Genomic DNA, 26381 nt, shown 5'->3' on the forward strand with positions numbered 1-26381 from the left:
GTGTATGCTGCTTGTGAATATATGTATTAAAGTATAAACACATTCTTGAAAATGGAAAACAAGTCCAAGTCAAGGATTATCTCTACAGATAAAGAGGGGAATGGGATGGGGATTTGGACATGGGCCTTTACCTGTAACTCTGATTTACTTAAAAAAGAATTTGAAGCAAATGTGGAAAAATGATCAAATTTGACTCACTTCATTGGAGAGTAAAGGAATATTCATTAACTATTCTTTATGGTTTCAACATGCTTAATGCTTCAATCATAAATTAAAAATAAAATTCTACTTCCTATTTTCAATTTGACCATACTTTATTCCCCATAGTTCCAAGATGCTCATTAAACCCATGTCCAGTATTTAATATTCTCATATTTAAAATTCTAAATGCTTCTTACCACCCACAGTCAAGATTGTCCTTGCAAGGTCTTTCCTGAAATATTTAGATAAATTTCATTTTACTGGGATGAACATAAATAAGTAAAACTTTACTACATTGGCATTAAAATTTTAAACCGAGATGTATATATTTTTTTAAGTATTTCAAACTCATTATCAGAATGTCCTCAATGTCAAGAACATATTTTTATGGGAAAAGTCTCAAATTTATATATTGACTTAAATATACTTTTTTAAAGAGAAACTAGAACTGCTACACATTATGAGATTCTAGTTCTTCTATAAATGAGTTTGATCCTCTCCAGACAATTCATCAAATGCTAAGATTCTGGAATTCTATAATCACCTCACCACCCTGTGAAGATATATATTCTTTATTATTATTATTACATAGCTTGACCCTGGAAGAAACGATACAGCAGGTGCTGTGGGTCTTTCCTATTGCTGTTTGGAATCAATTTTTAAAACTGATAAAGTTACAGATGTAATGGGGTTATCGCATTACTGTAACCACCAGAGATTCCCAAACTTCATGTTCATTTAAGAATTTCAATTAAATGCTGACAAGGGTGATGCAGATCTTTTTTAATGTCATAACTCCAAAGCTAAAGAATGGATTTTAGAAATCTTGTAATAGTTCAGTTTCTCATAATAAATGGATGGATTTGTCACAATTTAATAGAAGTCTTAGAATGGTCTTATCAAGAGTTCTACTTAATTTTATGTTTGCAGGTTTTACATTTGACTAGAAATGCAGAACATTCCAGATGAGAACATGCAAACGTTAAGACAGGACCATTGCATTAGTCTGAAAACTGAGCAGAGACCATCAGGTCGACTTCTCTCCAGATCTAAACACATGACTAAGGGTAATAATTAAACTAACGTATTCAAAGAAACTGAGCAGGAAAAATTCAGAGGAAACACTATCCTGCAAAGAGTTAAACAGACAAACACGGTGAGCTCCACAGTCACCAATCACCTTTTTCAGGTCTGTGCTGTGCAGAGTTGCTCAGTCGTGTCTGACTCTTTGTGACCCCATGGACTGTGGCCCACCAGGCTCCTCTGTCCATGGGGATTCTCCAGGCAAGAATACTGGAGTAGGTTGCCATGCCCTCCTCCAGGGGATCTTCCCAACTCAGGGATCGAATCCATGTCTCCTGCATTGCAGGTGGATCCTTTACCATCTGAGCCACCAGGGAAGCCCACACTGTGATAAACTGGATCCCCTCCTCTTGCAGGCATGGCTGCGTGTCACTTGAACAACGGAGGGCCATAATGATGTCTCCGATGCTGACTGGTGCTCAGCACACAGTCACAGGTTCAGGCTGATATCTCTAAACAAGGTACTAGTGTTGCTTCCCATGGTCAACACGACCACCTTACCTCCAAATTTCAATGTCCCAGGAACCATGTAACTGTGAGTGTGTCACCAAAACCCCCAAAATCCATCCCGTGGAAAGTGCATTGCTGTACTGGGACAGCTAACAGCTGGTAACCTGTGAGTATCTGCTGTCTACCAGGTGATATGCTAATCGCTTTCAATGGATTGCCTGATTCGGCCTGCACTCTATCAATCAGGTATTAATCTTGGTTCCACTTTACAGGTGAGCAGACTGAGGTGTAGTGAGTTAAGACTGTGGTCTTAACCAGTGAACAACCAGTGTAAGTGGAGAAACCAGGATTGTATCTCCCATGAGTTGCTAATTCAGTTCACATTCACAGTGAAAAATAATCTAAAGCCTGAGAAAGTATTTCACCTCACAAATGTGATAGAACCAAAAAAAAAAAAAAAAACCACCACCGCAAACACCTAAACAGAACAAAGACTGCCTGTGTGTTAGTTGCCTAGTTGTGTCTGGCTCTTTGTGACCCCATGGACTGTAGCCCATCAGACTCCTCTGTTCATGGGATTCTCCAGACAAGAATCCTGGAGTGGGTTGCCATGCCCTTCTCCAGGGGATCTTCCTGACCCAGGGATCCATCCCAGGTCTCCTGCATTGCAGGCAGATTCTTTACCATCTGAGCTACCAGGGAAGCACAACAGATTGGGGTAGTACAGTTCAGAGATTTTGCCCCTACATCACCACCAGATCAGGTCAAGGTCACGTACATAAGACGACAGGGGCCTTCCAACAACAGGAGCTGTTTTCTCTCTTCCCGAGGTACAGCTTGCAGAATGCCGTTCAAGGTCCTCAGTGCCTGTTGGGAGTTGGGAAAGGTTTTCAGAGGAAGAAACAAAAGACAGGACTAGGCACAAACTTCTCCACGGGGCCCAGGGCAACTGCTGTCAGCAACTCACCTCCCGTTGGATCAAAGGATTTACAGCTTCTTCTGTCACTAGAAATCCCAAGGTAAATATGAAGGAATTCAACATCTGAATTTTCCCTGAAAGCAGAATTTTCAAAGAATCACACTGATGCTAAAAAAAAAAAAGAATAAGGAAATGATTGTACACAGCAGGAGTGGCAAAGGGTGAAAAGCCATGGGCAGCAAATGTTTCCGAAACTATCTAGGCTGGATAAGGGACACATGCTAGCCTACTGCAAGTTCTAGAAAGCCCCAGGCCACAGTAGATCTGCAGGGCTTTTGTTGTTGTTCAGTCGCTAAGTCGCGTCAGACTCTCTGCGACCCCATGAACTGCAGCACGCCAGGCTTCCTTGTCCTGTGTGACCTGGACGCCCATGGAGAGAAACAGCAGCAGTGCCTGCAGAGTCTGACTGTGATCATTGCATGTCAGGCAAAGCTGCTTTGGTATCCAGAGTGAGCAACGTGCAAGGGCGGCTCCTGAACACAGTTTCCCACTGTTTCCATGCATTTCTCACATTTGTGTATTTTATGAAAGTCTTAGGCGGCTTCCCTGGTGGCTCAGACAGTAAAGAATCTGCCTGCAATAGGGAAGACCCAGGTTCGATACCTGGATCAGGAAGATACCCTGGAGATGGGAATGGCAACCCACTCCAGGATTCTTGCCTGGAGAATCCCATGGACAGAGGAGCCTGGCAGACTATGATCCATGGGGTCGAAAAGAGTCGGACAGAACTGAGCGACTAAGCACAGCACAGCACATTCACTGCAGAATGTAGTGTGAATTTAGTAGTAGCTTTTCAAAAGGATGAAAAAGATGGAAAATAGGGAGAGGACATAAAATGTCCCCAATATCTATCCATCTTCGTTTTCTTTATTTTGAAGTGGAGGATAATTGCTTTACAGTGTTGTGTTGGTTTCTGGCATACAACATCGTGAATTAGCCGTAAGTATACATGGCACAAATTAGCACAAATTAGCCCCTCCCTCTTTACCTCCCCCACCCAAACCCACCATCTTTGAATGCATGGTTTCATAATTCAAAATGTGGAATTACCTTTAACGTGAGCTAAGCTGAACAATATCACCCTAACATCCAAATAATCTACCTTTTGTGCTCTTGAAAGACAGAGAGAGGCACAGAATTGATTTTAAGTTAAATCATTAGGTAATTTTGCTGGTTTGGATGATAAAAGTGGCTCTCCATCCCCGACCAGAACTGAATGATCAAATGGTGGTAAAAATGAAGTCGCTCAGTCGTGTCTGACTCTTTGCGACCCCATGGACTGTAGCCTACCAGGCTCCTCTGTCCATGGGATTTTCCAGGCAATAGTACTGGAGTGGATTGCCATTTCCTTCTCCAGCAGATCTTCCCAACCCAGGGATCGAATCTGGGTCTGCCACATTGTAGACAGACACTTTACCGTCTGAGCCACCAGGGAAGTAAATGGTGGTAGAAGCAGCGAAATAAAGATGCACCAGAGGTGAACGAGGCACACTTTATGGCAAAATTCGCTGCAGCACCACCATCTGACTGCCATAAAACGGTCAGTTAATCCAAATATAATAGTTAAACCCACAGCACTTTTACATATCATTTAGATAAATATTCTTCTCTATTCAAGAATATTCTAGTAATGAGAGGTCAAAGGCCAATTAGTAGTAAATAATACACTTACCTTGACTACTACTTCTGGAAATAATCTAATGAAAAGAAAAAGTAAAACTTCTATTATTTTTTAAAAGCATTATCAACTGTAACATTAATGTATTAAGGCTGATAATTCTCTAACAGGCAGAAGTTGACTTTAATTACCATAGAAAAAAATTATAGAGAAATCCTATTTGACCTTCAATCCACTTTATTAAAATCAGCCTATTACCTCCAATCAGGTGAACAACATATTTGAAAATAAATCACCTTATTTTTCTATAACATTGGTTACACGTACTGTTTGTTACTATTTCATATAACATTTCTAATAATAAAATACGAGTCTTTTAGTAAAATCCACTTCTTGGAAAAACACAAGCTTTAAAAACAACCTGAAGATTCCTGCAAATTACCAATGGTATCTGCTCAGTAAAGCACCCATCCTTATCCTTACCAAGGCTGTGTCAAAAAAGTCTTCCGTCAAGTTCTTCAGAGATGTGTCTGAGGCTAGGTCTGCCATGGTCAGAAATCCCACTGTTCTTTCAAACCAGGAAACCATGTACACAATAAAAGAAATACTTATACAACCTCTAGGACTAAATCACTACTCCCCATTCATTAAAATTTCACAACTCTATCATTTTAAAGACCTCTTTCCATTCCCTGTCATTTCGATTAGGTCTAGTCCTGAAGTCTTCATCTAGACCACTCCAGAATGGACTCAGACCACTACAGAGCTGCAGTAAGTTCTCAGATACCAGCAAGAACTGGAGACTTTGCCAGGATTATCCACACCAGAAAGCCTTATAAAGGGGCTAGTGAGTGGCCAAGAGAACACAGGAGAAATTCCTCATTCCTGTAACCTCGGAGATTACAGAAAACAAGCCATCCAATATCAAAGGACAGCAGATTCCAGAGAGCTCTCCAGAAGTGGGCCAGTGCAGGACACAGGCCCGACCACCTTCCTTCCTTTTTTCTGCCAGAAGCTTCCAGCTAATTGGAGATCCCCACCCCTCACCACTGCCTCCCACCCCATAGGAACATCTATCTAAGTTCATATTACATCGCTAGAATTGGTGTGCTTTAATTAACTTATATAAACCTCCCTGCTCTGTGTGTGTGCTCAGATGCTCAGTTGTCTCCAACTCTTTGCAACCCCACAGACTGAGCACACCAGGCTCCTCTGTCCATGGAATTCTCCAGGCAAGAATACTAGAGTGGGTTGCCATTTCCTTCCCCAGGAGATCTTCCCAACCCAGGGATCAAACCCATGTCTCCTGCATGGGCAGGCAGATTCTTTACCTCTGAGCCACCTGGGAAGCCCATAAACCTCTCTAGAATATATTTATTCAATAAAGCGAAGGCCATCTTTGGATGTTTTTTGCAGAGACTAGACACTCTTATAAAAAAAAAAAAAAAAGAAAGAAAGAAAATCCTGGCATGCACAATCAGAAATCAGTTGAACAAGAAGTTGGTGACATGAGTTTGTGATGAGAAACTCTTATAGGAGTGGGGCCTTGGAAACTCTCCACTTTACAGTCAAGAACCCGAGGTACCATCCGAAGGCCACAGATGAACCCATCAGCTCCCAATCTTGGCTGCACATTAGGAAATCCTGAGGAGCTTTAAAATGCCCTCATGAGTGAGACCACTGCAGACCCAGTAAATCAGAATCTCTGGCAATGGGACCCTCACATGATGTCTCAAAGCTCTCTAGGCAATTCTAAGGTACAGTGAGGTTTGGAAGCTCTATTAAGTTCCAGGTGATTTTCTTTTATCTCAAATCAGACAAATATTTGCATTTGATTGAATCATCCACCTCCTAAAGCAAACTTTTCTCCAACAGTCCATGGAAGAAATGTCCCAGAGGTCAGTGGGGTAGGGGATAAATTGAGACTGATCTATACATGGCACTATTAATATATATATAACAGATAAATAATAACTTGTTGTATAGTACAGGGAACTCTACTCAACACTCTAGTGGCCTACATGGGGAAAGAAATTCTAACAAGTGGATATACGTATAACTGATCCACTTGGCTATATACCTGAAACTAACACGACACTGTAAATCAGCTACTCTCTAATAAAAAATTTTTTTAAGTGTTCCTCTACAAGCAGAACTCACTGCTAAGGCACTTTTCTCTCCCTCCCTATACTCATGCTCAAAATTCTATGCTTTTAAATACATTTCTGTCACTATCCCCCCAAATCCTGTCCCCCTCCCCAGCTCATCAAAATCCACTGAATATAGATTTAGAAAGCTGGGCAAAATGCCACGTTATTTGATCAAAACCTGGACTAGGAATTCACTCTGAAGGCATCTCCGTGCCAAGATTAAGCGTAATAACTGTTACACCAGCTGCCCCTACAGCTGTGTCATTACCAGAAATCAGACAGATAATTATTGACGGGTGCAATAGCTCTTACTCATGACACATATAGCAAAGGAGAAGTCACTCAGTCCTCCTGAATCTTCAAGTACAGGGCCAAACTTGCTTCTCTCTGTAGGAAATTCTTCTATGGTGAACCACCTTCCAGCACACTTTATGTTGAGCCTGTGAGCCCAGTGGGCTTTAGAAGTATAAAATCTGGTACCCCCCTCCACTCTGATAATATCAACCTACACAAATTAACACTACATGCTTTACAAGGTGTTAACTTATGGCTGTGGCATTTACATCACCAGCTAGAAGTCTAACAGAATGTGGAAATTCCTATTTGGTTTCAAAACTCCAGTGGAGACTTGATCTGACACTTTTCAACCCTTGGGAAGGCATTCTGAAGTCTAAATACAGATTTCAGTTCAGAGCAGATCCCAATTCATCCCCCCAAATAAGCTTCAGCTTCCAAGGTACCTTGGGACACCCTGCTCCATTCCTTTGGAGTTTGGCTCTTTGTCCCTGCTTCATATTACCTGCATAAGTAAGTATATCAGGGAGCTGTTGCTTAGTCGCTCAGTCATGTCCAACTCTTTTAGACCCCATGGACTATAGGCCTCCAGGCTCCTCTGTCCATGGGATTGCCCAGGCAAGAATACTGGAGTAGGTTGCCAGTTCCTTCTCCAGGGGATCAGAGAGTTGGGTGGGGCTAAAATCAATATGAAATACACGTGTTAATATTTTTCTCTTTATGATATATATACACACACACACACACACAAACACACTACCATGTGTAAATAGATGGCTAGTGGGAAGCTGCTGTATGGCACAGGGAGCTCAGCTCAGTGCTCTGTGATGACCTAGACAAGTGGGATGAGGGGTGAGGTGGGAGGGAGGTCTGGGAGGGAGGGGATATATGTACATATATAGCTGATCAGTCCTGAATGTTCACTGGAAGGACTGATGTTGAAGCTGAAACTCTAATACTTTGGCCACCTGATGGGAAGAACTGACTCACTGGAAAAGACCCTGATGCTGGAAAGGATTGAAGGCAGGAGGAGAAGGGGACGACAGAGGATGAGATGGTTGGATGGCATCACCGACTCAATGGACATGAGTTTGAGTAAACTCCAGGAGTTGGTGATGGACAGGGAGGCCTGGCGTGCTGTAGTCCATGGGGTTGCAAAGTCGGACACGACTGAGCAACTGAACTGATAGCTGATTTACTTTGCTATACAGCAGAAACTAACAACACTATAAACAATTATACCCCATTAAAAAAATGAAATACACGACTTGCATTAAGTACAGCCCTTAGATTTCCACTCCCTCCTGCAGGCCTCCCTCTACACACCAGCCGCTAACACTTTTATAGTCCCCAAGAGAAGTTAGGAAAACCTGGAGTTAACTCTCTCCCCGCCATGGAGGGGCAGCCCCATGATTATATGCATTTTAAAGTGAAAAAGGACAGACACATCTCCTTGGCCTAACCCGATCTTGATAAACTTGAGATGCAAGTACCTGCAGAGGGTAAGTACAGATTTTATTGCCAGCTCTGTCACCCTTCTGTCCCCTACCTACCCTCATGTCCTCATCAACAATCAAGCTCAGGGCTGCAAATCTTATCATGAAAACAAAACAAAACAAAACCAAAAAACGTGCAACAAGAGACTGGGAAAACTCTGCTTTGCTTCCAGATGCCATTATCAAAGGCACACACGATGTTACCTTCTGATTAAAAAATAGAACTGTGTAATTTGGGTGACCTAGAATAAGCAACAGAGAAAGCAATGGCACCCCACTCCAGTACTTTTGCCTGGAAAATCCCATGGATGGAGAAGCCTGGTAGGCTGCAGTCTGTGAGGTTGCTAAGAGTCAGACACGACTGAGCAACTTCACTTTCACTTTTCACTTTCATGCATTGGAGAAGGAAATGGCAACCCACTCCAGTGTTCTTGCCTGGAGAATCCCAGGGACGGGGGACCCTGGTGGGAAGCCATCTATGGGGTTGATAGAGTCGGACACGACTGAGCAACTTCACTTTCACTTTTCACTTTCATGCATTGGAAAAGGAAATGGCAACCCACTCCAGTATTCTTGCCTGGAGAATCCCAGGGATGGGGGAGCCTGGTGGGAGGCCATCTATGGGGTCGCACAGAGTTGGACACAACTGAAGCAACTTAGCAGCAGCAGTAGCCGCAGAATAAGCAAAAGATACTTTTGCCATGTGTTTTTTCAGATTTAACTAGGCTTTTAGGAAGTTGAAAAAGTGGCCTGTGGCAAAGGATAAACTGATCATTTATCTAGGTCCAATCTTGTTACTGGAAAAGACCCTGATGCTGGAAAGACTGAAGATAGGAGAAGGGGATTGACAGAAGATGATGGTTGGGTGGCATCACTGACTTGATGGATATGAATCTGAGCAAACTCTGGGAGACGGTGAAGGACAGGGAAGCGTGGAGTGCTGCAGTCCATGGGGTTGCAAAGAGTTGGATGTGACTGAGTAAATGAACAACAACAACAATCTTGTTAATAAAGTATATTGAAATAGTTATAAAGCTTTTGGGGGAGGGGTGTAATAGTCCACTCTCTTCATTCTATATTTAAGCTAAATTCACTGAAATAATAAAATCATACTATTACTGCATTGACTTGTCAAGGGGAGGAGAGGTTGTGTCTTATTCCTGTGCACTCCCCAAGTGTCCTGTCCATCCCACATATCAGGAAACACGTGGAACTTCAGTTTTGATTGGATATAGGCAACAAGCCCTGGCAGCAATTCCTTTTCAAATCTGACTTCAAAGGAATATAAAATACCAAACTGGGTAACTGAATCCTCTCTTGTTCTTTAAATTATCCAAATCCACACAAAATTAAAAGATGACACTTATCTTTGGGATCAGACCCTGCTTAATCAGTAAAGGCTCATCTTCTTTGAGGCCATCAATGAAGAATCGCTGGATACATTTCAGCAACAGAGAAACACGCTGGAATTCATTTTTATCCAGTTCCTTGGGATGAGACCAGGCCAAGTTAAAAACCTTACACAGTTACACATTGGTACTCTGATTACAAAACAAACAAAACTCACTTGCCTTATTTATTGATCTGTCGAGAAGGCGTAATAAAAGATTGTTATATCTTTGAGGAACATGGCGCTGTTCCTGAAAATATTCTTTGATTTTCTGAAATCCTTCATCATGGAATGCATTAGTAATAAGCGATTGAAGCTGGAAAGTTGACAGTTTGAAAATTACTCTTTTTCCCGAAGAATAATTATTTCATAGTGATATTTCTAACAAGTGTTATCAATAACAATTCAGTGCAGAAAAATTCAGTGCCGAAAAAGAGGGTAAGAATAGAGAGTTATATCTTGAACAGTAACCATGCAGGCAATGATTTTGGGGGCTTAAGACAGTAGTTTGCAAAACCACCACCAGCACAGCACGGATGTCACTGGGGCACGTGTTAGGAGTCAGAAACTCTGGGAGCAGGGCCCTTCAGGTGATTCTCAGTATGCAAAAGTCTGAGAACCACTGACTTACGGAAAACCACACCTGAATTACAGATATCTGTGGGCAGAGACTTTATCCCCAGTGATGTTAGAAACTCTAAAACACTACAAAATGCATGCCTATTATCACTCATTAAGTTATATACATGATATTAACAGGAGAAAACGAATTCAACAAATAGTTACAGTTAAGGGAACTAATACACACAAATTGCTATGATGAATGAAATTGAACTTTTCTGCCTGAAAGTTAGTCAGTCAAGTCCTATCTCTATATGTGTGTCTCTGTATGTGTGCTTGAATAAGATATATTCTTAAATATCTGTACTATAAAAGATATGATTTCTTCTTTAATCAAGAAAAACCCAGTCCAATCCTATAGGCTAACTTACAGTATTTTAATGAATCATTTTACTATATCTAGCCTGAAATTCCATCTATTCCTAGTATTGATTTAAATGAGGAGAGAGCATTTGAAATTAAACATTTAAACAGAATTTAAGTTACCATATATTAATAGTAAGTTTTTTTGAACCAAGGGGGTTTAGGCGTTCTGCAGATATTCTAATTTACTCCTCGCCACTGATCTAGGTGTTAGACTCTCTATCTGGGGATAATAATACAAGGCTGGGAAAGGTTAAGAACGTGTATGAGATCACCCAGCTGGGACTCACGTTCAGATTCTCTGACTCAACAGTCAGGCTTCTTCCTACTTGCAGCTTCTCTATACTCAGAACAAATCCAAACCCTTTGCCTTGGTCTGTAGGGCTCTGCATGATTTGATCTGTCAGCATATCCTGTCTCACTTCCCTTCTGAGTCCCAGAATAAGTCAAGCTCTTCCTGGCCTCAGGGCCTTTGCACTGGCTATGCCATGCCTGGACTGCTTCTCCCCACCACGTACCATTCTGGCTCCTTGTCACCCCTCAGTTCTCAGCTTTAGTATCACCTTTTCAGGGAGGTCTTCTGGACCTTATCTAAAGTTGCATGCATGTGCGTGCGTGCGTGCGTGCGTGCTCAGTGGTGTCCAACTCTTTTCGACCCCATGGACTATAGCCCACCAGGCTCCTCTGTCCATAGAATTCTCCAGACAAGAATACTGGAGTGGGTTGCCATTTTCTACTCCAGAGGATCTTCCTGACCCAGAGATTGAACCCAAGTCTCTTGCGTCTCCTGCATTGGCAGGTGGATTCTTTACCACTGCACCACCTAGGAAGCCCCTATAAAGTCAGTCAAGTGCAATTATTCTCCATCACAACATCTGTTTCATTTCCTTCCTACTGTCTTACTTTTGTCCTTATTCTGTCTCTTTGGCTCTCTGCCAGGCTGAAAGTTCTAGGAGAGCCAGTATTGTGACTATTTTGTTCAATACTGTCTACCTCCACCTAGAATAGTACAACGGAATGGCCTAGATTAGGATATTAGTAGGGTAATCAAAGAGATGGTGATAAGTTGATGCAGATTAGAAAAGTAGAAAAGGACTTCTCAGGCTTGAAGAACTGGAGGAAGGAAACAGAACAAGACAGCACACACGCAGAACACAAACTCGATCTTTACAGAGAAAGCATCCCGGGGCAGTCCACTCTCGTCCTTTTCCTGAACGGGCTGCAAAGGACCTTCGTTCTCCTGTGTACAAAACACATTAAAAAATTTTTTTTATTTCAAAGAAATGCACTAAGTTTTAAAAAGAAATAAGGTTTATATTATTTTCCTGAACAAGCTTTCTTCATTCACGCCACTGACTATAGGTCTAAGAAAACTATGACTTAGAAGAAAGCCCAAAAGCTTTATCCAACGCTCTTTAACACTTATGACAAATACAAACTACCGCAAGAAACAAAGTAAATATCATTGTAATAAATGACCACATAAAATAAATTTAAACTCTATAGCAGCAACTATAATAAAAAGAAAGGAAGGAAGAAAGAAAAGGCTTTGAATTAATGAACCATTTTCAGAATGAGAGCTTGTAAAATAAGGTTTTCTAAAGCGAGTTTCAAGCCCAGTCATGAGCTTAAGCTTTATATTTCTGACTTGCATGAATTTTAAATGTGACTCTAGGACTTACTCTTGCCTGGAAAATCCCATGGATGGAGGAGCCTGGTGGGCTGCAGTCCATGGGGTCCCTAGGAGTCGGACAAGACTCAGCGACTTCACTTTCACTTTTCAGTTTCATGCATTGGAGAAGGAAATGGCAACCCACTCCAGTGTTCTTGCCTGGAGAATCCCAAGGGACGGGGGAGCCTGGTAGGCTGCCGTCTATGGGGTCGCACACTGAAGCGACTTAGCAGTAGCTAGGACTTAAAACTGAAACTTCAAGGATCAAAACAGCAACAAGAAAACTTACTAAACATTGGGTTGTTGCACATTTTCTTCAAGAAGTGATTCCTGGATTACCAACCTAGTTTTCACAAACACGCTAAACAACGGCATCTCACCTGCTCCCGACAATTAAAGAATAACTTAAAAAAATTTTTTTAATCTCTCTCCCAAAGAGGTTGTTTAAAAAAAAAAATCTAGCTTGGGTTAACAGTCCTTTGTGTACTGGACAAACTCCTTAAATGTCAACATATTTTACAATAATATTATTTATAAATGGGGGGGGGGGGGTGAATTCAAAGACTCAAATCCAGGCTTGTTTTTTCCACCAACAGTGTATTCAAGAAGAGGAATGAGGGAAAGTACCAACCCACCTTGCCCTCTCCAAACCCTGGGCGGCGGGGCTAACAGAAGCCCCAGAATCTTGGGGCCTGGGTAGGTTTGCGTCCTTGCACTTTCCACGAAACAGGAAAAACGGGCTGGGAAAACATCCCGAGCATCTCAAAAAGAACAACATCGTTGCCTTCGGACATTAATTCTCCAATTCCCCCTTCCCCAAACGCTTTACTGGCGAGGGACCAGAAGTTTCTATTCTACCTTACGGTCTCCCTGAAAGCGACCAATAAGCTCCCAGCAACCCTAAGAACGGTGAAGCGCCGCAGCGGCCCTGCGAAGGGCCGGGGGCACGCCAGGCTTCCCAGGGCGCAGTGGTAAAGAATCCGCCTGCCAATGCGGGAGACACCGGTTCGATCCTTGTGTCTGGAAGATCCCCCAGAGAAGGAACTGGCAACCCACTCCAGTATTCTTGCCTGGAGAATCCCATAGACAGAGGAGCCTGGCGGGGCTACAGAAGCAGAGTCGGTCACGACTGAGCAACCGGAGCATTCTGGGCGAGCACGCCAGGCTCGGAGCCCAGAGCCCGACGGACGTGAGCCCTCGCGTCCCCCTGGAACGGTGGAGAGGGGACCGGGGTTCTACGGTGCTCGGGTCCCCCCGAGGCCACTCACCTCCCCCATCCCGAGGCTCAGGCAGGACGCCACGTACCCGAGCCAGGGCGCACGCCGGGAGCCGGACGCGCCGCGCTCGGCCTCCTGGGTTCCGCCGGCGAGGGCTGGGGTAAGCCACGGCTCCCGGACGCCAAGCTCCGCCCCAAACTCTAATTAATCATCCCGCCCCTGAAAACCGAGCAGAGTCCCGTGATTGAGAAGCGTGTTGAGAAACGCTGGCATGTTAACTAGGAATCAAGGTAAGGCCACCTGGGCGCACGCAAGCGCACCTTAAGAAAAAGCGATTTCTCCAGGGATGAAAACATGTCAATTAAGACTTTAAAAGGGAAGTTCTAAGCTGATAGGCGCACCCTGTGCTGAAGCCGCAGTTTTCTCTCCACCTTTAAACAGATAGCAGAGCTGGTTTCGATCCACTGATATTAACAGACTGAAGCCGAACTTTCCCCATAGGAACCAGATTTGTACCCGAAACTGTGACTTTAAAAAGAAAGCGTTTTAAAATATACACACCTCGCTGTGCTCAGTCAAAATAAAATAAACATTTTCATCCAGTCTGCTTGTTTTCTGCCCACTTACTTTAGCCCCACAGGAATGTGTACCAGGTTTAGGCTGATCGTTTGTCTGATATGGGAACACGGTGACAAAAATAAGTTGAACTGGAATTTTCTTTAAAAAAAAAAGAAGAAAAAAAAAGCAGACAAAAGGACCTCTCAGATCCAAACATTCCTTGTAAAAAATTAACTTGTATGATAATTGGGTGCGGTGGGTACTTGGTGTCATGACCTTTACAGAAGATATTTGTTTGCATCAAAGGTAAACTTAATATAACCAGAATCTCTGCAAGTCAGCCCTGAACTCTACCTTGTATCTCCAGTCCATTCAATAAAGTACTTGCTTCAAAGCTCATCATATCCATTCCTGGTAAATATGATGTAATTTACTTATTTAAATATAAACCAAACTTTTAGATTACTTTGCTTTTAAATTAATAAACTTCTACGATTTCAAAATCAGCTGTGAATATAGTGTTCTGAATCAATGTAAGTATTAATGCAGGAAAATTTTAAGGTTGATAACAAATAATCAAATACAGTTAAAATGCACTTTATTTTAGAGAATAAAATAGGTAATACAGTAAGAATATAATGTATGACATTTAAGTCTTCTTGATATTAGTTTAAAAGTTTTAATCAATTATTTTCAGACTGTGGGGAAAATATAACAGCCTTTCAAACTACATGGTTGTTAATGGATTCAAAAATTCAGGAGAAATTAAAGACAACAACACAGACAACACCATGTATTTATTTTTTTATGTTTTCACTTTGATTAACTTCTTTTACTAACATGTTTTACCCAGACATAATTTTAGGACAACTTGGAATATATATTCTAATTCTGCTCAAACAAAATACAGTAGAGACAAGGACTTTTCTTTGGATACCAGAATCTATTTAGAAAAAAAAGTACTTGATTAATTGACTTGGCTTTCTTTTTTTTTAATTGTGCTTTTTTATATTTTTGAAGGGTAAGGACTCTCTAGGAATATTCCAAAATTACAGAGAAAAGCAATAGTATAACAATGGTTACAGTAAGACCAGAAATTAGTTTCTACATATTTTCACAAGTGATTTTAAGTTCGTTTTTGAAGTTATATTAAAAACATTTTGTTGTTAAGCTGTGTCTGACTCTTTAGGACTCTATGGACTGCATTATGCCAGGCTTCCCTGTCCTTCACCAACTCCCAGAGTTTGCTCAAATTCATATCCCCTGAGTTGGTGATGCCATCCAAACATCTCATCCTCTGTCGACTCCTTCTCTTCCTGCCTTCGATCTTTCCCAGCATCAGGGTCTTTTCCAATGAGTTGGCTCTCTTCACATCAGATGATCCAAGAATTGGAGCTTCAGCTTCAGCATCAGTCCTTCCAGTGAATATTCAGGACTGATTTCCATTAGGATTGACTGGCTTGACCTCCTTTAAAATGTTTTTAAAACATTTTAAAACGTAATATTATTTTAAACTTGACAAAGAAATGTCGATTTGTAATAAATAAATGAAAAGAGAAGGGTCAGTAATTTTAACCGTGGAAAAAGAAGACAACCCAAAAAGGAACTGAATTATAGAAGTTGCCAGGAGGTTCAGTGCGCGGTTGATACACTGAAAGTCTGTCAATCAAACTAGTGGGTGAACAGTGAACACATTTCTCTGTTTCCTCCCAGACTTTCGTTTCCTCCCAGACTTTCGCGGCAACTCTGTGAATGATTTTAATCAGAAACGCTGACCCACAAGAACATAGAAACTTCAGGGGCAGGGTGATCGCGGTAGGGAGGCTGGGGAATGAACTTGTCACTTTCTCTTACAAGAACTTTGTGCCTCTGCTTGGGGCGGGGAGGGGGGTTTTGGGGAGGGTGGGAGCAGAGAATCCCAGCTTGAAACTAGAGAGAAGAAAATTCGTGTCATTACCCAAATCTGGCTTTTACCCTCTTGGGAATTCTCTTCCCCTGCGCCGTCAAGGGCAGCGGCTCTGAGTCGAACTTCACTGTTGGTTTGACTTGCCCTCCACCAGGAAAGTTAAGAAGACTGGGAGCATGGACGAGATTCGCTTCCTGTGGTTGTAAGTGCGCATCTCTTTCCTCACCTTTCGCCAAAGAAGAGGCTGCAATCCTGCAAGAGGCGCTGGACTGGGCGTCCTTCCCTTAGGGTGCCACGCTGCATTCGCATGTGCGCTCCGCGATGCCAAATTCTAGGCGCGCGGGGGTGAGGATTTGGCGGGATGCAGGTTCCAAGCGTCCTCCTCTAACAGTGAACATCTTTAGAAGCCGGCCTCCATCTGGCTGCCTAAAGAATCTGTCTGCAGTGTAGGAGACCCGGGTTCTATCCCTGAGTCGGGAAGATCAGTGGAGAAGGAAATGGCAAGCCACTAGAATATCCTTGTCTGGAAAATCGCATGGAGAGCGGAGGCTGGTGGGCTGCAGACCATGGGGTCGCAAAGAGTTGGGCAGGACTGAGCACCTAACCGGAGAAGGCGATGGCACCCCACTCCAGTACTCTTGCCTGGAAAATTCCATGGAAGGAGAAGCCTGGTAGGCTGCAGTCTATGGGGTCGCGAAGAGTCGGACACGACTGAGCGACTTCACCTTCACTTTTCACTTTCATGCATTGGAGAAGGAAATGGCAACCCACTCCAGTGTTCTTGCCTGGAGAATCCCAGGGACAGGGGAGCCTAGTGGGCTGCCGTCTGTGGGGTCGTACAGAGTCAGACACGACTGAAGCGACTTAGCAGCAGCAGCAGCAGCAGCGCAACTAACAGGTCACTTCTGTCTGGCTATGCTGGTAGCAGGAGCGTGCCATCCCCAAGAACAAAGGCGCAGGGAATGAATTCTGGAAACCCACTCTCCCTCGCTAACCGAAGCGGCCAAAGAGCAACTTAAACCCCTTCCATTGGTTTCTTGTATTGGGCCCTTCCAATCACCCTAAGGAAGTGGGTGCACAGCTAAAGAAAGCTTGGTCTCAGCCCTGGGAAGCCCACAGCGCCCTACGCACTCACCTGGTTCTTCTAGTCTCCAGAGCCTCCGCAGACGGAATGGGTGTAAATACGATTTTGTTGTGATATTTCCACGACGATTTCTACGCGGTTAGGGAGGGGGAAAAATACTATTTTTAAAAAGGGTCGTTTCATGTGGATGGCGACTGAGAAATCCCCGAGCCTCAGATCCTTTTCCTAGCAGAAAGAAAACAGGCTCAGAAGTAGCCAGGGCGGCAGAGAAAATACAGGTTAGGGGGCGCTTGGGGGCCGCAGAGTTCCCCCCTCCTTCCCCTTCCCACTTCCTACCTGATGCGAAGAACTGACTCAGAAAAGACTGAGAGGCCGGAGAAGAAGGGGACGACAGAGGACGTGATGGCTGGATGGCATCACGACTCAGTGGACATGTTTGAGCAAGCTCCGGGAGATGGTGAAGGATAGGGAAGCCTGGCGTGCTGCAGTTCATGGGTTCTCAGGGAGTCGGAGACGACTGAGCGACTGAACAACATCAGCCGGAACAAAATCCCCGAAAAGAACGCGCCCCAAAGCTAGTAGGCGTGCGCGCATCTTCTCGGACAAGGGCGCTCGGCCTCCCAGGCGTTTAGAGGTGGTTCCCGAACTGCCTGGGGACTGAGAATTGCCTCTTGGGGACTTTGCTGGAAAGGTTCTGTCTCAAAAGCCTCTCTCTAAATCCAGTCGGAAACCCCAGAGATGGGGCGCAGTTAGGAAAATGAACATGATTTTCAACTTAAACTAGACATTCCAACCTCCCCCGACTCTGGCCTGTCTAGGCTTCACTTTCCCGTCACCTCGAGGGCTCAGGTCCACCTCCTCTCCGTCCCTCGCCTTGCCTGGAAGTGGGGGACCTGCCCTGGCGGGCGGGGAGCGAGGAAAGGCGGAGCACAGCGCGCGGAGCCGCTGGGCGGGGGACCTTTATAAACGTGCGGGCAGCTGCCTGGCGCCGCGGTGTGCTCCAGGTGGAGACTTTTCAGCACTGCGACCAAGAACAGGGCTCCACCCGAGCCTCCCTGAACCCTTGTCCGCCGCTTCTGCATTTCTAAATCGGCTTCTCTGTCTGTCTCTCTCTCCACTTGCTTTTAAAACAGGGGGAAAACAATCTTGGGCAGCTCTAGGTTGGTTTGTTTTTCTTGTGTCTTTCAGGACCCTTGGCCGGGAGTGCCCGCGAGGAGGACCGGATGCCGGCGCCGGAGGCGCAGCTGGCGGACTGCGCGTGGTCCTACGGGATGAAGCTCAGCTGGGACATCAACGACCCGCAGATGCCGCAGGTGCGTGAAACCCGCTGCGCGCGCCGCTCTCCATCCAAAGAGGAGGGATGTCTTGGCAGGGACTGTGAACAGGCCGCCCTACCACCACCCTCCCTCCAAAAAAAAAAAAATACACATCCCTGAGAGCCCGCCAGTGTTCAGGAACTCCATAAATGGCAGAGCTGGGGTTAGAGATGTGTCTTCTCCCACCTGTTTCCTCGAACCCTTTTGAAAACACCGAAAGGAGCGGGAACTGTCCAATTAGGCTCCACGTTTCAGGTCGTCTGGCCGGCGGGAGCCTGACACCTCGTCCCTCACTTTCTTTTAACGGAGGTAGAAATCCGCTGACTCTTCCTTGTCCATTCTTCGACATCCACTAGAAAGGTGGAGGGGCATCTTGGTGAATACAGATGCCACCTCTTCTCACGCAGCAGAACTGTGAGATAGGTCCATAAATTGCAGTGACTGAATCTTAAACAGCAGGACTTGGGCCATTTATCCTGGCTGCCAGGATGAAGCGTGGCTTTTGGGGGGCTTTGTAGTCATGCTAACCAGGTCACAGGTGCCCAGACAGCCTCTGGAATCCAGGTTTTGGACACAACTTCTGAGTTTACTTCTCTAGTGAAGAGAAAATCAAAGTCATCTGTTTAGGATGAATTTGTTTTCATTTTTAACAGAAGGAAGGGGTCTCAAGCCAAGTCCCAGGAATGGGCTGGGCAGTTATGCTTGGTCACGGTGGTTGGGAGCAAAAACTGGGGAGTGACTTTAAAGTCCTGGGTGTAGTGGAAGGAGAATTAGGAGTGACCCGGAAGCATTTGCAGAGGTGGGCTTCTGGCAATGCCCTGGTAAGAGTGAGAGAGACTTGACCTTTATTCAGCATCTATACGTGCCATGCAGGTGTTCAGGTGGACAGCAATTCATTAGCAATGTTGTGTAGCCTCTCAAAGAGATAAGTACTTTTGGGGTACACATTCATGGAAATCTATTTGTTTGTTTTCAAGCCTGCCTACTTTAGGGTCACACTGCCATTCTGTGAAAGTGGACCTCAGTACAGCAAGGGCATCTCCTTCTTACTGACCTCTGTCCATGTAAATCCCCACGGGGCAGGGGGGAATCTGTTCTTGTATTTTAGAAAAGAGCCATATCCAAGTAAGGGAAGGATGGGTTCTCTCACAAGGATTTTCTAGACTTCCCATGTAAGTGTGAAGAACTTATCCTCTGGGAGATTAGTTCTTAAACAGAGAGTGAGTGTGCCGTCTCTAAAGAGGCAGGTGCTCTGGGCTGGAGAAAGAGGATCCTGCTCTGGCTAGCCCAAGGAGGAAGGGCTACCCTCGAGGTGTGACCTTGAGACGGTTCCTGAATTTGCCTTCGTCCCGGGTCATTCACTTGTCATCAAGCAGTGGAATTAGATAACGATCTTAAACTCTCATCCCATGTGTGTTTAGTGCACTCTAGAGTGAAAACAGACCAAATGCAGACAAATGTACATGGCCGTGTTCTAATACAACTTCATTATGGATGGCAAAATTTGAATTTCATGTGACTTTTCATGTGTCACAACATATAACTCTTTTGATTTGTCCCCTCAACCATTAAAAAATGTCAAAATCATTCTTAGCTTGTGAGCTGTACTAAAACAAATGGGAAGCTGAATTAGGCACATGGTCCCTAGTTTGCAGACCCCTGCCATAAAGAGTACCTGGTAAATAGTAAGTGTGCACAAAAGGGTAATTTTATATTAAACTTATAACAAGAAAGACATTGCAGTATAAATAATGCATAATATGGACAAGGACCACCAAACACGAATAGGAAAGCGGTGCTCAGTCTATTAGATATCACATTATTTTAGCCAGGCAGCTGTTTTTGTAGGAGAATGACAATCCATATTGCTCTGGAGAGAGGCCCAGGACTTAGCAGGCTCTACCAAGTGCTCGGGTTTATCTTATAGCCAGGCTGTCATCGTAACGCCCTTGTAAACCTGGAAGGCTGGGCTTCCCAGGTGGCAGTAGTGGTAAAGAACGTACCTGCCAGTGCAGGAGACATTAGAGAGAGACATGGGTTCAATCCCTGGGTAGGGAAGATCCCCTGGAGGAGGGCATGGCCATCCACTCTAGTATTCCTACCTGGAGAATCCCATGGACAGAGGAGCCTGGGGGCTACAGTCCATGGGGTGGCAAAGAGGTGGACACAACTGAAGTGACTTAGCACGTATGCATGCAAACCTGGAAGGCTACTTTGGGAAGCTGTTCTTGTCTCTCTCATGTTGTACTGGGTATCAAGCCAAGAGCTTTGGAAGAAAAACCTCTGAATGGAAGAAAAGATACAGGCTCAAGTGTATATCAGTGAAGAACTTTCTAACCACTTTCTGCCCTGGCACTTTAATACTTACCTTAAAAATATTTGTAATATGTAAATATACCAAGAAGTGGTATAACCTGGTGGTAAGGAGGACAGGCTCTGGAGTCAAACTGTGTGGGCTCAAATCCTACAGCCAGATCTTACCAGCTGTGTGACTTTGGGCAAATCGATGAAGCTCTCTGGCCTCCATTTACTATTCAGTTAAATAGGGATAACACTAGTGCCTATTGTCTGTGGGCAGTATGAAAGCCAGAGCTAATACCTGTACCATTTTTGTAGGAAGCACTAGAGAAGCATCAGTTTATAGCCAGTTGTCAGAAGCGTACACACACACGATGAGTGACATTTCGTAAGAGCACGACTTCTGGGTTTTACAGTATTTCTGGAATTAAAAAGACTCAGTTTTCATCCTGATATGCTTGGAGAAGATTAAAAGCTTGCTGCATGGCATTTGGGGTGAATAAACTTGATTGCTGTCTTTGGATACCTTTGCAGAAGCCAGCTCACTTTGACCGCTTCTGCGAGTGGCCGGACGGCTACGTGCGTTTCATCTACAGCAGCGACGAGAAGAAGGCGCAGCGCCACCTGAGCGGCTGGGCCATGCGCAACACCAACAACCACAACGGCCACATCCTCAAGAAGTCGTGCCTGGGTGTGGTGGTGTGTGCGCAGGACTGCGCCCTGCCCGACGGCTCGCGGTTGCAGCTGCGGCCAGCCATCTGCGACAAGGCGCGGCTGAAGCAGCAGAGTAAGCCGTGGGGCCGGGTGGGGGTGGCCCTGCAGGCCTGAGTTCCCCTTCCCAGTGAGTGCGTTCCCCTTCCTTCCTTCCTTCCTTCCGGGGGGCTGGGAGTTATTAATATTAATTAATTAATTTTGTTAACATTAATATAGTTAATATTTATTAATATTAATCATTAATATTTCACCACCTCTGGCGTTGCAGAGAAGCCTTGTCCCAACTGTCACTCTGCTTTGGAGTTGATCCCCTGTCGAGGGCACAGCGGTTACCCTGTAACCAACTTCTGGCGACTGGATGGCAACGCGATCTTTTTTCAGGTAGATGAGGGAACCCCACAGTTTGAGATGGACAGTCTCATCGTATCACAGCGACCAGGCCACCTGCCAGGTGTCTCAGAAACTCTTGTTTCTGGTTTAGTCCCTAAGCTGTGTCCGACTCTTTGTGACCCCATGGACTGTAGCTTGCCAGGCTCCTCTGTCCATGGAATTCTCCAGGCAAGAATACTGGAGTGGGTTGTCATTCCCTTCTCTAGGGGATCTTCCCTACCCAGGGACTGAACCCCTGTCTTCTGTGTTGGCAGGCAGATTCTTTACTGCCTAAGCCACCAGGGAAGCCCCTTAGAAACTCTGGACCAAACCAAATACAGCTCAACTGGTCAGAAATAGGTGTTGTGGCTTCTAGCCTAGCCTTACTAGGCTCCTAGAAATTAGTTCACCTACTGTGTGCTCTCTAAGAGTGAACTTAGTTATAGTTCTTTTCATATTTAAAAGGACTATTAGGTCATCTTTTAAGATGTCTATTATTAGTGCAGTTTTATTTGTTTAAGAATTTTTCCCCCCGTTTCTTTGAAAAAACAACAACATGGGATGTTGGGAAAGGCATATTTAATTTTTGCCCAGCTTCGCTGCAGAGGAACACATGTGATTCATCCCTTTATTAATACAGGCCAAGGGAGTTCATGATCACCCAAGACCAGAGAGCAAATCAGAGACGGAAGCTAGAAGAAGTGCAATCAAGAGACAAATGGCTTCTTTTTACCAACCACAGAAAAGGAGAATTCGAGAACCTGAGGTAATGGGGAGCTGATGTTACACTTGTGGTCTGTATTTGTCGTCATCAGAAAATACACTGAGAATTACGCTAAATAGGAATGCCATAACTTAATTTAAAAGGTTTGATTTTATGTGAAAGTTCTATGTCTCTAACAAAATGTCAATGAATCAAATTTTTGAATAGGGTTTCTAATCCCTTCTTCTCCTTGGGGAAAAAAAAAAAGAGCTGAATATCTCTACAGTTAATGATAGACTGGGGATATGAGCTGACATTCTACTACAAGGGCAATTATCCAACGGTCATACAGAAAAACATAGGTGCATCCCAGTGAGTTAACAGTACAGCTTTGAGAGGGCCCTTTGCATTATTAACGTAGAACAGATAAAAGTTCTTTGTGCAACTTGAGCCAGTTTGGCTTCTCTACCAAAGTATGCCAAGCAGGCAGAATATTTGCCTGAAGATAAGAGGCACTGGTCTTGTCTGAGCACTTTCTATGTGCCATGACATACAGGCAAAGAGATTTACACTTCTTAAGATCACAAAAGCCTTAAGAAGAAACTACGGTTATTGAGCCCCATTTTTAAGTGAGGAACCTGAGGCTCAGAGAGAGTAGGTAACTTGTCTAACTCATGAGGGACAGGCAGGATTTGAACCCACGTCTGCGGCAGGCTCCTAAGCCTCTGCTCTCCTGCACATAGTGTGCGGAAGACAGGATCGTCCACCACTGAGACCCACCCTCCCAGGCTATCCTGGACCCTCTGAGGTCAGCAGCGTGGAATTCAAGACTGAGCTCAAGCCGTGAAATTCCTGGACTGGGTGCCCGGAAAGTGTTTGCTTGTTATTTGGTTGGTTGGTGACTGTTGACAGGTGAAGATGTCCATGTAATTTACATCTCTATTTACAAATAAAAACTTTGGGTCATTTCTTTAGGCAGGAGAGAATCAGGATCACAGCAGACATTTCAACAACATCCCTTCCCTGGAGAACCCAGAGGGCTTGGATGTGATTCCTGACGCTGGCTTCCCTGTTTCGGGCCAGCACTGCCTTTCCTTTCCAAACTCGGATGCTTGCAAAGCTACCTGCGACCTCACCACCTTCCAGGGAGACATAGTACCACCCTTTCAGAAGTATTCGAACCCAAGAATCTATTTGCCCCGGCCCCCTTGCAGCTATGAATTGGCAGGTCCTGGGTATGCAAATTCAAGCCCGTATCCCACCTTTTATAAAGATGCCGGCAGTATCCCTAAGGACTCGGACTGGGTTCAGCTGAATGCGCTGCCGTACAACGTCAACACCTACAGCAGCTTTGAGAGGAGCTGTGATTTCACCAGTAACCAGCACAGCTGGAAACCAGCCCTTGGAAAAGCTGGCCCAGGGGAGAGGATGGACCAAGGACAGTTCCCGGTCGAGGCCACTCACCCTCAGCACACCCCACAGCCCCCCTGCAGGTACCTTGCGACCGCCCCGCCAGCCGCTCCAGCCCTTCAGACGGTGATCACCACCACCACCAGAGTCTCCTACCAGGCCTGCCAGCCCCCCACCCTGAAATGCTGTGACAACGTGCGGGATGCAAAGAGCCTCTCCAGCTGTGACTATGCTTCTGAAAACACCCAGATGTCCATCTACCCAGGAGCCTTGGACTTTCCAGCTCCAGTCGTCACGACAAGCTCTCCAACAGCATCGCTTCCTCTGAAGATTCCCAGAGATTGCTGGACCGTCAGACAACATTCTCTGCCTTATCCTCTAGGAGCAGCACCCTCCCGGACAGACGGAGCAGAGGCCTTGGAAGTGTGTTCCTCCAGACTGGGGTCTGCAGCCAACTATTCAGATCGAATCAGTCCATTCTTTAGCTGTGACGATGAGGACTTTTGAACAGCAGTCCTGGGCACAGCATAATACTGGTCTTCATGTACGCAGTGGAAGACGACATGGAAGCTCTCTCTTAAATTGGGAGATTCATTTAGCATGCAAAGAAATATATATTATATCAATGATATTTATGTACATATATATGATAGGAAAACCAATGATCAGAGTAAATTATAGACTGGAAATGTTTAGTTACTATAGTACATTTTGCACAGGAAAGCCTACTATAGTACATAGAATCAGGTCTGGAATGTGACTTCCAAATGAACAGATAAGCATGAAAGTTGGGTCTTCCAGGTGGCGCAGTGGTAAAGAATCTGTCTGCCAGTGCAGGAGACACAAGAGGTGAGGGTTTGATCCCTGGGTCAGGAAGATCTCCTGGAGGAGAAAATAGCAACCCACTCCAGTATTCCTGCCTGGAGAATCCCATGGTCAAAGGAACCTGGTGCGCTGCAGTCCATGGGATCACAAAGAGTTGGACACAACTGAGCACAGCACACACACACGGGCGTGCACGCATGCGCACACACACACACACACACACACGGGCGTGAGAGCAAACGTTAATGAGCTACGTCCATTTAGTTTGTTAGTTGGAGTAGAAATCAAGAATCTTGGTTCTCACTCAAAGCCTCCTCCATTGGATCCTATTAGAGAATTTCACAAATCTTTATTTGGCTCTTAGGGATTGTCAAAATGGCTTTGGAAAGATATCTGTACAATCTTAACCCCTGAGTCATTTCCTAAGACTTTCATTAAGCATTTACAACCTGTGAAAATACTTCAGGAAGTAATTTGCATAATTTTATCTCCAAAGTATATATCTATAGCTTTTAAGGAAATCTACCATGTACAGTGATAAAGTGCAGTTGTTTCTAAGTGAATTTTGGTTTCCAGTATCAGTTGAATATCTTCTCTCAACGCTGATGAATGTTTGCCTAACAGAGACAGCCTAACACTGATGATGTGTATTTAATGGATTTTTACTGTACTAAAGCATATTTTTTGACTAGGTTTCAAAATTAGAATTGAGATGTTTTATTCAAATTTAGCTTTACTATTTGTAAAGCTCATAAATGTATACCTCATAAATGTAAATGATAATGTTATTGATTAAACATAATAAATAACATTTTAAAATAATGTAAGCTGAATCTTCAGTTACTTCATAACAAAAATAGAAAAACATTGTTCATAGTATGACCTGTAAAACACTTGTTTTAATAGATTAAACATACTAGTTTAAGTTTTGTTTATTTAAGAAATAATAGATAGTTTTGTTTATTTAAGAAATAATAATTTCTAATGATAGAAATTCTCTTCCAAATACTGTGATGGGACTTCCCTGGTGGCCCAGTGGCTAAGACTCTGAGCTCCCAATGCAGAGGGCCCAGGTTTAACCCCTGGTCAGGGAACTAGGTCTTACATGCCACAACTGAAGATTCCACAGACCACAACTAAGACCCCGTGCAGTCAAATAAATGAATGTTACCAAAAACACAGGACCTCCCCAGTGGCTCAGCTGGGGGAGAACCCATCTGCCAATGCAGAAAACAGAAGAGGTGCAGTTTTGATCCCTGGGTCTGCAAGATCCCCTGGAGAAGGAAATGGCCACCCACTCCAGTATTCTTACTTGGGAAATCCCATGGACAGAAGATCCTGGCCGGCTGCAGTCCATGGGGTCACAAAGAGTGAGACACAACTTAGAGACTGAACAACAACAAACTCAAAGAAAAAAACAAAGCAGTGTGCATACATGCACACACACACACACACTTCTGCGCAGCTCCAGCACACACACACACACTTCTGCGCAGCTCCAAGTGCTTAACGAAAATGTTCAATTTTCAAATAAGAACAAACTGTAGAGATAAATTTTTGAGAATTGATGGGGAGGAGGATTATTCACAAATTTGATTACTGTGCTCAATCTGCATAACTAAATTGCAGTCAATCATATGCCATTTAAATCACTGAGCACTGTA

At 44.3% G+C, this 26381-nt stretch overlaps 2 protein-coding genes across 2 annotated transcripts in view; one reads left to right on the top strand and one right to left on the bottom strand.

Moving 5' to 3' along the window:
• The window catches only part of SYCP2L (synaptonemal complex protein 2 like), a 65561-nt gene extending 49349 nt beyond the window's left edge, over positions 1-16212 (bottom strand). Inside the window, exons 1-11 of the mRNA XM_061397757.1 lie at positions 16143-16212; positions 13586-13734; positions 13456-13524; positions 12953-13032; positions 9843-10005; positions 9639-9758; positions 4815-4919; positions 4386-4410; positions 2702-2787; positions 2513-2601; positions 399-433 (exon numbers count right to left, since the gene is read on the bottom strand). Of these exons, the coding sequence (XP_061253741.1) occupies positions 399-433; positions 2513-2601; positions 2702-2787; positions 4386-4410; positions 4815-4919; positions 9639-9758; positions 9843-10005; positions 12953-13032; positions 13456-13524; positions 13586-13734; positions 16143-16212 (991 nt within the window). The remainder of the gene's footprint in view (positions 1-398; positions 434-2512; positions 2602-2701; positions 2788-4385; positions 4411-4814; positions 4920-9638; positions 9759-9842; positions 10006-12952; positions 13033-13455; positions 13525-13585; positions 13735-16142) is intronic.
• Positions 16213-16873: 661 nt separating this feature from the next.
• On the top strand, positions 16874-24790 carry GCM2 (glial cells missing transcription factor 2). Its single transcript, XM_061398875.1, has 5 exons — positions 16874-18395; positions 21231-21483; positions 21679-21791; positions 22420-22545; positions 23458-24790. The coding sequence occupies exons 1-5, from the start codon at positions 18306-18308 to the stop codon at positions 24397-24399; spliced, it is 1524 nt and encodes a 507-aa protein (XP_061254859.1). The 5' UTR covers positions 16874-18305; the 3' UTR covers positions 24400-24790.
• Positions 24791-26381: the final 1591 nt, after the last annotated feature.

Source organism: Bos javanicus, chromosome 23, assembly GCF_032452875.1.
Source record: "Bos javanicus breed banteng chromosome 23, ARS-OSU_banteng_1.0, whole genome shotgun sequence".
Lineage (NCBI taxonomy): Eukaryota > Metazoa > Chordata > Mammalia > Artiodactyla > Bovidae > Bos > Bos javanicus.